The sequence below is a fragment of the Arvicanthis niloticus genome, chromosome 16, assembly GCF_011762505.2.
Source record: "Arvicanthis niloticus isolate mArvNil1 chromosome 16, mArvNil1.pat.X, whole genome shotgun sequence".
In the NCBI taxonomy this organism is placed as follows: Eukaryota; Metazoa; Chordata; class Mammalia; order Rodentia; family Muridae; genus Arvicanthis; species Arvicanthis niloticus.
Genome location: NC_047673.1, coordinates 11041020 through 11054234, shown reverse-complemented (window position 1 = coordinate 11054234; position 13215 = coordinate 11041020). Strand labels below are relative to the sequence as shown.

The following is a 13215-nucleotide window of genomic DNA, read 5'->3' as shown; positions in this document are numbered from 1 at the left end:
GTGAGACATAGACTATCCCCATCTAGTCAGATGAAGCATAAATTAGCCCTTTTTATCAAGTGAGGCACAAAATAATCTTTTTAGTCATGTATAGACAATCTAGCACTTCTTGTGCTAGCACTTCTGCTAAAGCAAAAGATACACAGGCTAGACCTTCTTGTCAGAGTGGGTACAGTCTAACCTGGCCTGGTCAAAGGACAGTATGGGCTAAACTTCCTGCTAAGAAACATTCAAGCTACTCACCTTGCTTAAATTAGTTACATACTAGCCTCTCTGTTTAGAAGAGGTATAGGTTGTCTTTATGGTTATCTTTGATGTAGGCTAGCCTTCGTAACCAGTCTCTGTATGCATGCTCCATGTGAAGCTGCTAGTCCTTGTTCTCATTGACCCCATTAGTTCATGGCAGATTCTTGACAAGCAGTGAACACTTGGTGGGATTTTCTTCAGAGAGGCTGTTTGCTAAGATGTACATTTTCTGAATCCTGCTGGAGTTTTTGTTAGATTAGCAGTTGGGGGATTATAATGTTGTGGACTAAGCTTAGGATAAGCTTGGCTTCTAAGAGTTATACCAGCAACTGCTGGGCTGTGCTGACTCTGCTTATTCACTAATAAGAAAATTACAACTATCTGCCAGAATGACAGGAAGAGGGCAGTGATAGCCCTTGACATTTCTATGAAAAGGAAACTGCATCTAACCCTTGGCCTTGTTGCATGCGAATCCTGAAGCTGCCTGCTGTCTGCTGCCTGTGGGTGTTCTGAGATCCTTGGACTTTTGTAAACTTTGTCTAACCCTTGCTTTCACTACATGTGACTCTCTGGAGCCATCCACTGCCTGCAAATGTCCTGAGCTCCTTGGACTTCTGTGCACATTCCCTCTGGCTGTTTTAAGCTCACACTTAATTCACAAGTGGAAACTTGTAGGAAGTTCCTATTAAAATTGCATTTCTTAAATGAACTTACTAGAGACAAGTCTTGAGGAGTATTCTTTCCCAGAATTTTGGTGCCACTGCACCTCCGGCTGTCCCTAAAGATGTTCATGGGAGATGAGCCACCTGAAGACAAGTTCAAATGTTTTACTCAACCCTGTGAAACCAGGATATCACACACTACTTATAGCCATATTGACATTTGTGAAATTACAGAGTGTGGGGACTGTGGAGCAGCATCCCCCAGTAGTGTAAGGAGAAAAATAAGGAGAACCTTGGAAACTGTCATTTTCTGATGTGATATATAGACAAACTGAAGGAGATGAATAGAAGAGTAGAATGGATGATAGATATGCAAATGATAGATTTATAGATAAATACTATATGTATGCAGATAATAGACAGAGATTGTAAACACATATAAGATAGAAACAAAGAGGTATAGATGATAGGTAGGCAGATGATAGATATAGAAATAGATTTTAGATTCATAAATATTATCTATGGTGATAGATAACAGGAAAACACTGACTGATGGACAGGTCTGTAGATAAATAAGTGATCAAGATAGGTGGTAAAAAAGTAGGTAGATAGGTGATAGATGATATACAGGAGATTGACATACACATAGATGATAGATGGAAAGATAATGGCTAAACAGACTGATTGATAATAGATAAATAGATAATAGAAATATATCAACTACTTATCTATTATCCACATATATATAAATAGTGATGTGTGTGCATATATAAAATATGTGTCTATTTCACTATGTATGTACAATCTCTACATATACAGGAAATATAGTTATAAGTGGAGATTTTGATACAAAAAAGTTGTACACATTGAGATGAAAAAAAAATTATTCTTTGCTTGTTAATGTAAAGGTTGGAAAAGAGAGGTCTGAGAGGCACCAGTACAGCGACATCAATAACAATTTAAGTTATATTTGCAATATAACAATAGGAGGTTAGCAACCTAAGACCTAGGTGAGTTGAGTGCCTGAGGCCACTAAGTGTGGTTAGTCCAGACCACTGGACTCCAGTGTGTGTGTGTGTGTGTGTGTGTGTGTGTGTGTGTGTGTGTTTACCATGTCATGCTTGAAGACCTTCACAAATATAAGAAGAAAACATTTATCCTTAGGAGAGTGAGAGTGTTTGCTGTTCTGTGACCTCAGCCTAAAGCCTGTGTATTCCATGGCTGACACAGGAGCACTACTGCTTTTTGGACCAGCTGGAAAACAGTAGTCAATGGCTGAAGTCATATGGCTAGCATTCCAGAGCCCTCCTGTACCTAAAGAAGGCTTAACTGTACCTGGAATGTCCAGGTACGGTGTTATGACACAAAAGACATCTAGATGCAGATACCCAGACTGCAATGCCAGTTGGCAAAGGGTTTTTCCACCTTAGGACTTATATGATGCTAGATATGACATCTTGCCTACCATAAAATTTCCCCTGGCAGGCACAAGAGAGAATTTCTACTAGCTGGTGGGTAAAGATTTTGGTCTTGGACTCAAGAAATATTTGTGAAAAAAGAAAGTACTTACTTCACATCCTTGAAGTGATGAAAGAGGGTACTTCATTCACCCAAAGAGCAAAGACAAAACATGTCCCACTGAATATGTATTCCTTTTACTAGCATTGCCTAAGAAATGAATATCAGTGATTTTGAAATCCAGAGGCATTCTGAATTTTTCAAAATCAGTCTTGTAGTTAGTTATATAAGTTGGTTGCAGAAATGTGTGTTTGTTGACTATTGTTCAGATACTGGTTTACCAGATGAAAATAGTCAACTCGGACACATGGTTACCCCTTTTGACTGCATCTACCAGCATGAGAGTGAATGGTATAAAGGATTTGTCAACTGGGTATGCTCCACCTGCTTCTGCATAGTCCCTGGGCTCTCAGCAATCAGGCCTGCTTTGGTGAAATAGAAATGCATACCCAGATGCTTGATGAACTCAGAAATTCTGGAGCATTTTAGGCCTTCACTCTTGACATGTACAAACTGTTTCCTGAAAACTATGAGCAGATCGAAGGAGAATGAGACGTAAACCTCTCGGATGAGTGAATTTCAGTTTCTTTGTCCTTTGTTTTTCTTTGTCCTTCCTCTCATTCTTTCTTTCTTTCTTTCTTCTTTTCTTCTCTCTTCTTTCTTTCTTTTTGAAGGATGAGATAAATTTTTTTATTATACAGTTTGCATATTTTTCAAAATTCTCTGACAAAAAGTTACTTTTTATTCTCAAATTACTATTTTGAGTTCTAGATTTTTCCCTAGCCCCATAACATCAAAATAACATACAAATTGAAAACTATGTAAGTATATTCAGATCAGATGTCTGTCTCGTCAAAGCAATGGATGCCACCATGCAATGGAAGTTCAGTGTTATCATGTTGTTGTGGACAGTAGTCAGATATGCATGGTGTGTGAGGGGAGCTCGGTTTGTTGCAGAAGGAGAGCCCTATCATTCCTAACCACCACTGAGCTGCTCTCTGATCATTTCCATTCAGTTTGATGATGATATGGTTTGTCTAATAGTGTCATGATTTAGCCACAAGCACATGTAGCCTTCTCTATGGCAAAGTATGCTCTATATTGTAGATTTCACTTCATTGTGAGTTGTCTTGCAGAATGTAAGGACTTGTCTACTTCATCTATTCTATTTCTCTACCCACAATATTCTGAGTGTCTGACACATACCCAGCCTTTATATAAATCTAGAATGCAGCAGGGCCAGCTTCAGGCTCACATGAAGTCACTAAGTAAACAGTGCTGTTACTTAGAACCTGTGTGCGACAAGGAAACCCAACTTGTCATGAAAATACATAACATAGGAGAGATGTAGCTTGGGAGGAGAGATCGGGCTTCTCAAAACATGAGATCTGGTGGGCAAAGGGCAGAGTTGACAGGAAAGCACAGAAGTGAGTGTCCTGTGTATGGGTCTGCTTGTGTCCAGATGATGCAGGGAAGAGCCTCCTGAAGGAAGTACTTGATATGATTCAAAAGGGGAGTTATCTTGTTGGTCATGTCTTTCTCAGCAGGCATATATGTATACCCATGAGTAGTTTTGGACTGAATCGCTACAATAATTATAAATTGGGTATAATATCCAATTTACACAACAAATATGTATATACACACATAGCATACATATACAATCAGACATCTCTTTTGACATCAGTGCACTGTAAAAGTTCCCTTTCATTACCCTCCTGCCTATTCTATAAGCTTAGCATGACTCTGTAAACCTTAAGTTCATAGAAATTTACTTTACTTGCAACATGAATGACATACTAAAAATTAAAAATACAGCATTTTACAAGTTCCATATGTGTCCATATTATTCTATTCAGCTTTGGTAAAACAGGTACATGAGCCCCCAACACCGTGAATTATTTCCCATTGCATGCCTACTAGAACACAGCAGCAAACCACATATCCATAGGCTGCTCTTCTCAAATCTATAAGCAGCCCTTTGGACTAATAGGCCTGCTAAACTATTTAGTCTCCATAGACAGAACAGATCATTTAAAGTGTGTCCTAGTATCTCTAATAGGTTCTGACTTCTTAATCATCATGAAAAGATTTTAACTGCAGAGGGATTCCCCCACATAATCTCTATAATGATTTTCTAAAACTGCAAGAAATCTGCCTTCTAGTCAGAAGTGCCCAAACAGAGCAAAACTGAAACCCATTAGGGTTTCCACACACATTTTAGAAAATGATATCAATACGTCGACTCTACATTTTTCAAGTTACATAAGCAACACATGAGTCACCGACCTGGCTCCATAGAACTCAGTTCAACATGTTCAGCCCCTTCCATCATGTAAAAGAACGGCCAAGCTGAGGGATGGCTGAGTGAAAAATAAGTAATAAGTGCCTTATAAATAGAATCCCCGAATTTATGGCAAAACTATTTGGAGAAAGTAGAACAAATTGGCTTGCTCTATTTTGCCTCAAAGCAGGCCATCTCAAATTGAGAAGTCCCGCGAGTCCTACATTTATTTTTACTTTTAACAGAAGCAGAACCTTGTTGAGGACACTGAATGAACACGAAGTTTTCCATTGCTTTAAGGGGCTTAATCTGACATTCTTGAATGAAGCAAGAAGTGATTCTCTCAGTTACATCGAAGAGACACTTGGGCCTATCAGTTCCTTTTCTCAGTGATAATGATGAAATATCTGACAAGAATCAATTCTAGAGAAGAAGGGGTTTATTTAGGCTCACCATTTGAGACTATGCTCCATTATGATGCAGAAGGCATGACTGCAGGAAGATGAGGTAGCCAATCACATTGCTCTTGAAGTCAGGAGCAGAGAGAGATGGATGTTGGTACTCAGTCCCTTTTCATTTAGCCTGGGAGCCCAGCCCTCAGGATGGTGCTGCTCAGAGATGGAATGTGTCTTCTTACTAAAGAAGAAACAGCTCTAGACTGTGGAGGTGAGGAGATTAACTGCCTCAAACCCTTTCCTTCCTTTCCTTGTAGTAATGAAATATAACCTGGAATTGTGAACTGAAAACAAACATAAGCAAACACCCTTTTTCCTGAGTTTCTTTTGGTAAGTTACTTTATCACATTACCAGAAATGAAACTGAGATACAAATCCTGTTTTGTTACATGCTGGTATAATACTGAAAACCTCATATGAAGACACCCATGACATGGCTGTCAGACCACCATTAGGGAGACTGAGGCAGGAGGATGACAACTTTCAATTCAGCCTAGTCTACATAATGAGATCCTGTTTTGTAGGAAGAAAATATGCACATATTTAACATATAGAATTAGACATAGATCATCAAGTGGTTCCTTTTCCAGTTAAACCAATAAATAAGCATGCATGGACAACTGTATTCAGTCCCCCCCACCACCACCCGCATACACACATGGACACAGGCATTCACACACTTAAGAAATAAGCTTTTAAAAATAGATTAATTACTTCTTCCTGGTTAGTAATCTTTAAGATACTTTTATTTATTTGTTTTTCATATATGTGTATGTTTGTATTTGTGAGTCTGCATGACCTTATAAAAACTGTGTGAGTCCAGGAACCAGAAGAGGGTATTGGATTTTCTGACACCCAAGTTACAGGTGGTGATGAACTTCCAGATTGGTTCTGAGAACTGAACTTTGGTCCTTTGAAACAACAATGTGCAGCTTAATCACTGAGCTATCCCTCCAGCCCTCTCAAAGTAATTTTACACATTGTCCCAGTTATTCTAAGACAGAAATCAACAGTCTGTTGCCTGTGAGCTCACTATGACCCAGGGACTCAGAATAGGTTTCATAACGTAAAACAAATTATATAAAATGTATATGCCAGAATCCATAGACACTCTACTCAGTTGTTGAGTAACTGTGAAGCACCCTATGACTGGTTTTCAATGATAACAAACTTACTAGTTGTAAGGATACTAATAACTTATACCCTTGTCAGAAATGTTTGCTGATCGATACAAACCTGCCTTTCTTGTGGGTTAGGCCTTTCCCAAACCAACATGGTCAAGAAGGTATTAGTTTAAGAGTGCTCTAAATGTTGTCAAGCTCCTGAGATGCAACACCGCCTTTTGGTCAGGATTAGAATCATTAAAACAGCAGGTATTAAAGCAGAAAAAAGTAGACATCTATTTCCATTATATCAAGCTCAATGGGTAAATGAAGGTAAAGTAAACTGGTTTTGACCTTTTAATCATCACTTAACATTTCCTTTGGGCATCCTCAGTATTACCTGGAGGTATGTGGTTGATTGAGAAAAGGGAGAAGAAATAAAGCCTGCTTGGGAATCACTCCTGTTAAGCTGTCTGAATTGTACTTGAGAAATCCACATAGTAGTGGGAGATTATTTGAATGAGTGATATAAACACTTATGCTTGGGTGAATAACGGTAGAATTTTCAACTCTAAGTCCATCGTGTACATTTTTAAAGTTTGCCATTGAAACTGAGCACCTGGCATAGTGGCCTCTACCTCAGCAGTCCCCAACACTTTTTCCCCCTGGTAGTAGATAGATAAATGAGGAGAGATTTCATATACACAAACAGTGCTTTCCTGTGCTTGGAGACAAAGTACTCAGTTTAACTATAGAGGTAGAATACTATAGGGGACTCTTGGAGCAAGGTAGCTAAACTCCATAGACAAGTGTTCACCAATAAACATCATTTCAAATAAAGATTTGGCATCCAGGACACAAAACAATGGCACAGTGCACAGCCACAGTTTATCCCAGCACCAGGAAAAATACATTAGATGCTAGTCCACCTGATTTCCATTTGGACTGACTTTGTATCTATAGAATCAGTCAACCACAGGTCAAAAATATTTTGAATTGTATCTTCATTGAATATGTAAAAACATTTTCTTCTTGTTAGGCCCTAAACAAAACAGCAAAACACCTGTCACCTTATCTTTATGTTATAAGCCATCCAGAAACTCAGAGGTTATACACTGATGTTACCCATATTAGGGCCTTGAGCCTGTGAATTCTTAGCCTTGCTGGAGAGGTATCCATTGTGTCTAATGAGGAAACACTATACTTTATAGATGGTAAAACTTGCTTCCAAATCATGACCTAATTCTGGTACTTTCTACGGCTTTGCCAGCATATAGTGGTAGTTCTGAATGTTCAGAGTAGTGGTATGCCAAGGACCAGGCTCAGGGTGGAAAGGGGTTCTGAGGTGAGGTGTTTGAGGGCAATAAAACAAATTAGTAGAAGTCAAATTAGGGGTTATAAGCTGATGGTTTATGTTCTGCTTGAGACATCTTTTCAGATTGTTCTCTTTGTGTGTTCTGCTTGAGACAACTTTCTCTTGATATTCTAAAAGTTCCCTGGCTAGCTCATCTCTTGCAAATCAAAAGCCCAGGCTTTTATTTACATATAAATTCAGTCATTATCTCAGATTCCTTTTTGATTATCTCATGAATCAAAGGAGACACTTGGTATATATATATTTTTAAACATTGTAAAAGAATTCAGAGATCTACCTGCCTTTGTTAAGCACAGACATTAACCTAGCTGGATAGGACCCTGACATGAAATTACCATTCCTACAATGCCTGGGCCTGGGCCTGGGCCTAAACTTCCCCTGTCCCAGGCTGATTAGGAATATGCCTGCCTTTATAAAAAACTTAGCTGGGTGGGATCTTGCCCTGCAATCACCATTCCCTAAATCTCTTAACCTCCTTGCCTTAGTATCTTTCTGTCAAGCTGGCTTTATAGTTCGGCTTCCTCTGTTCTTTTAGATCTGTGAAATTCCTTATATAATTCATATTGCATCCTTATATTTTACATAGTTGAGAAATTGTATATTTTTGAACACATGTTTCCGTAGTTTTTTTTTTTTTCCACAGCCTTAAGGACTGTCCTGAAGGTCTCAGCATTTACCATTTTGCTAAGAATTTAGACATTCCTTCACCTCCCAGACTTGTGCTGTCTCTGATTATCATGGAGTCATTATTTTTGGCAGAGAGTACATTCCTTGAAGGGGAAACATGAAAATATATACACTATTATACAAACAAGCCTTATGCCCACAGCAACCACTAACACTTGTGAAGGCCTATGCCCTGCTGACTCTGTTCCAGGGACAGAAACCATGTCATGCCATCTCTTATATGGCCCAACCAGTCTCGGCAGCGGTAAAACTGAAGTTCTGGGTACAGTGATGCTGTGTCCCAAGCCTTGCTGAGTGTATCTCCAGTTTTTCTGATTCTTAGGGTCTTTATGACATGAGCATTGTTTCCCCCTTGCAACTCAAATCACATTACAGCAGTAACAACAGTAGCAATGGACGATGCCTCTATCCAGATGACTGAGCTGACCATTGGAGAGCAGAGAGGCATTGTAAACAGTTCTGAGAATTTGATTACATCTACTTTTCTTTTTTTAAAAAAAATAATGTTACTTTAGTAAATTCTCACTTTACTATATTATTCCAGTATCTTTGACATTCATCAATCTCACAGAAATCTTCCTTACTATGGTGGAAGAAAGGTTCCCAGGGTGACTCTTACAGGTGGACTGTGGGAAAGTAGTCTACTTTCAGACATAATAAGCACCAAGATACCTCAACTGCATACTTCTAGTCCCCCTTTCCTATTTATAATTCATTATGATCAAGGTCCTGAGAGAAGGAATTGAGACATCAAATCACATCTCCTGCACCCATCATTGATAAAGACAAGAAATGTCAGATCCTTTCGAATACTTTCATTCCTTCATTTCAGAATAGAGTTGTCCTGTTTTGCCCAAATCATTTTAAGATGTGAAGGCAAGTAACAACCGACCTCTACCTGAAGCATCTCAGGAGACTGTCAGTGATCCGATTTAAAAACAGGTGTGATAGTGCCATGAGATATTTGATCTGTTGGTTTCAAAGGATATTTCCCTCCTCTTTCACTTCTCCAGGCTCACAGGCATGAATCTCCCATCCCCTGTGATCAGCAGCAAGAACTGGCTCCGTCTCCACTTTACATCTGACAGCAATCACCGGCGTAAGGGGTTCAATGCTCAGTTCCAAGGTAAGAAGGCAGTAACAACGGAATAAATGAACTAAATAAATAACTGACATGGAACATCCTGGTCCTTCTTCATCCTGAGATTCTGTGGTATTACCAAAGAAAGAAACTTATTTTTAAAAATTCTCCCATTTATGTAGAAGCAATCGATTTTGGAAGGTGTGTAGGAATGATGGGTCAACACTGGTTAATGATCCATAGGCTTCTGACAGTCTATGACAGTAACTGGTTTTACTGAGGCATAATCAAGCATTAGTTAATAAATTTATATTACCATTCATTATACTTATCATTCACATAACAAACTTTCACTGCAGTTTATTTTATGACAGGCTTAGAGTAGGTGAGTACACAGGTTGTGCTTAAAAATTCAAATGAATCTTGACACAGTATTTAGTCCTAAAACGTCCTTATACTTGAAAAACAGCTACCAGATTTAGTAATTTACATGTCATGAGCCTCAAAATAAAGATAATATTATCTGGCCAAACATAGCTGTCTTTAGCAGTGTAATTCAGAAATATTCTGTTTACATCTGATTTCTCCTATCCTTTATGCCTGGATCCTGCATATTTCTAATTATCAGTAATGTTTATTAATACTGCAGAAAGGGATTCCATTGATAAATGGGCAACAGAAAATCATTCTACTTACAGAAATTTAACATATTCTAACTTCTGGATGGGGAAGAAGCTTACAGGGTCCCATCCCTTCCCTGCCGAACTTTTGGGTCCTAATAGACTCAAGGAAAGGTAAAGTCACTATGTCTTTGTCTGTGTGCCAGAAAGGTGAGTTCCAGTGGATACTTTCTATCCCATAATATCATACAGCCTTGTTTCAACTCTAAGTTACAAACAAAAACAAAAGCTGGGCAGGATGACAGGAACTAGAAAAGAAGTTAATTAAAAATGAATTTTATGAGTTATGGATACGCCAAATAATAAATTCAATAATTAAAAATAAAACATTGCAAATGGACTCCCTGCACTCTCCCCATATGTGAGCTACAGAATGTGGCTTCCAACCACATTTCCTCAGTTTACAAAGCACAGTGTGGTAGTTTGAATATGCTTGGCCCAACAGTGGCACTGTTGGGAGGTGTGACCTCGTTAGAGGAAGTATATGTATCACTGTGGGAGTTGGCCTTGAGACCCTCCTCCTACCTGCTTGCAAGTCAGTCTTCTCCTGTTTGCCTTCAGAACAAGCTATAGCGTTCTTAGATCCTCCAGTACCTGCCTTACACACTGTGATGATCATAATGGACTGAACCTCTAATCCTGTGAGCCAGCCCCGATTAAATGTCTTTTATAAGTTACCTCGGTCATAGTGTCTATTCACAGCAATGAAAACCCTGACTCCGACACACAGGAAGTTATACATATAGTACTGTGGTTTTGTTCTTTGGTTAAGTAGACTAAAGATATTGGTTTGGGATGAATTCTGGGTGGTATAAAGTTGAGCTTAGGACTAGGGCTTACTGCTGACTGACCAGGCCTTGGAAAAGGTGCAGACACAGAAGTCATCTGACCTGGAATCTAGTGGATTTCCTTCACCCTTGTAAATTTGAGTCCTCACTGGGGTCATGGACCATTGGCCTGCTTTCCCATGTAGTGTTATAAGTCCTTATCCTTACGCTCAGACTGCAGTCCACCATCCTGGACTTCTACAGTAGGAGTATTCTATGGTTCCACATATCCTGGGTCACAGGCAAAGCCAAGAGCTTTATTGTAACCATAGCTACTTCTGATGGACTGTCTTTAAGGCTACTTACCTTCTAGAAGTTGCTGTGACATATTACATGGAAAAAAAAACTGCTGGCAGGGGAAACACTATCCCATGGACACAGATTTGACAGAGTGAAGAAGAGGACACTAGGTCTGGTGGAGAGTATCTCTAAAGCTTTTGTGTGTTCATCCACATCAGTGGAAGGACCTGACTCTGAGTTAATGTGACCACATTTGGTCCTTAAAACTCTTCCAGGCTATTCATGTAGTGTGGTGGTTTGTAGCCTGTGAATTGCTGAAAAAGAACCTTTTCTTAAAACTTTCGTTATTTTCTCACCAGTGGAAAATGGTTGCAGTATCACTCCTCAAACCTCATTATTTGTCTGATAGGAATACGTGTAGAAAATATAATATGTGACTTAAAAGTGACCCAGGCTGAAAGACACAAGTAATACACTGACTACAAGAAAAATCAAATATATACAATTTTAAAATTGTGAAATTGTAAATTACATTTCTGAAATTTTCAAGTGTATAAAGTACAAAGTAATTGAAATAATTACTGCATGTAATTGAAGTCTGATTAAATATAATTTGTACCAGATTCTAAAAGAGTCTCTAAGTGATGCCAACGTATCAAACCACATAACCCTGGCTGAACAGCTGTATAAGAAAACCCTGTCCATTAATGCAGGTCCAATGCATTGGAGATAGATGAAGCTACCTCCATGTTTATGAGTTTCTTTGACTAGGGTGTTATTCTCAGACCACCCCTTATCAGGTCCCCCCACAAAGGTTGGGTCCAGACTCTATACCTCCCATCTAAAAAGGACATTGTCCTAACAGAGTCATCAATAATGACACCAGGAAATTTTAAACTGGGTTATGCCTAATGTAGGATATTTAATTTTCTAGCTCTGGAAGGCAGGCCCATCATGAGTGAAGGGAAACTTTAGGAAGAGACAGAATTCTGGTTTTAGAATAAACCGATGAATGCCAGAGATCAGGATACATGACAGTAATTTAGAATGTTGTCTTCCCTGAGTCATCCCCAACCACCCAATACAATGTTCTGGCTGAAGTTAGTTTCAGATCACTAGTGAGAAGCTAATTAAATTGTCACATAGGGAAAGACATTCTACATCAGCCCCTTTCCCTCTGCCTGGTTTGAATACCAAAGAGCTCCTATCCCTATTATTTTTTTTAATTTTAACATAGTAAGGGGGATTATCCACACATTTGGTCAATAATCGTAGCAGTCAAAATGCATGCAGAATTTACCAGATTTCTATACCCTACTTTATAAATACTCCTTTGTCAAAGGTTTAGGTTGTGTGGATGTTTTCTCTATTTTTTTTTTTTTTGATAGAAAAAGAGAACTTCAAAAAATACCGTTGACGGTTAGAGAAATATGCGTATGTGAATATGACGAAAAATTTTTGTAGGTAGGCCAGGAAACTAGAAAGTAGTACATGAGGCTGGGAACAAAGGAGGCTTTTCAGGGGAGGTGTGTGGAAGACATTCGAGCAAAGTAAATATCGAGAAAAGGCAGAGCCAAGGAGACATTAATGAAAATAAAACGTGTTTGAAAATCCACATGGAGACCTAGGACGTCCTGCGACCATTTGATACATCAAATTACTTAAAAACACATTTGTAGCTTTGCCACATTGCTGAGCTTTGTGGTGGTCACACTTGTCACTTGTAGTCGCCCCTACATGGAGATCCTTGGGAATTAAGAGGCACGGGATCTCCTGGAAGCCCTCTGTGGCTTCTACCTGCCCTTCACATTCCAGTGACCTTCCTCAACGAATGCTTGCTGTGCTCTCCCAAGGGAGATGGTTTCTCACTGAGACAAAACTAAAGAAAACATTCTTCTAGTTTTGCATCCTGCCTTAGCTAAGTAAGAATCCAACATCATGAGATGTCCCCTCTTGTCTTCTCTTGTGCTTTCTGAATATCAATCACCTCCTAATTCCTTCTTCGTGATGTCATCTGGCTTCTCCTTAGCCCTTCCTGCCTCATTCCTGCCATTCTG

The 13215-nt window shown here is 39.1% G+C and overlaps 1 protein-coding gene across 2 annotated transcripts in view; it reads left to right on the top strand.

Moving 5' to 3' along the window:
- Nucleotides 1-13215, top strand: part of Csmd1 (CUB and Sushi multiple domains 1) — a 1522453-nt gene that overhangs the window by 967668 nt on the left and 541570 nt on the right. For both annotated transcript variants that reach the window (XM_076913874.1, XM_034520246.2), the window contains exon 6: nucleotides 9344-9456. In XM_076913874.1, the coding sequence (XP_076769989.1) occupies nucleotides 9344-9456 (113 nt within the window). The remainder of the gene's footprint in view (nucleotides 1-9343; nucleotides 9457-13215) is intronic.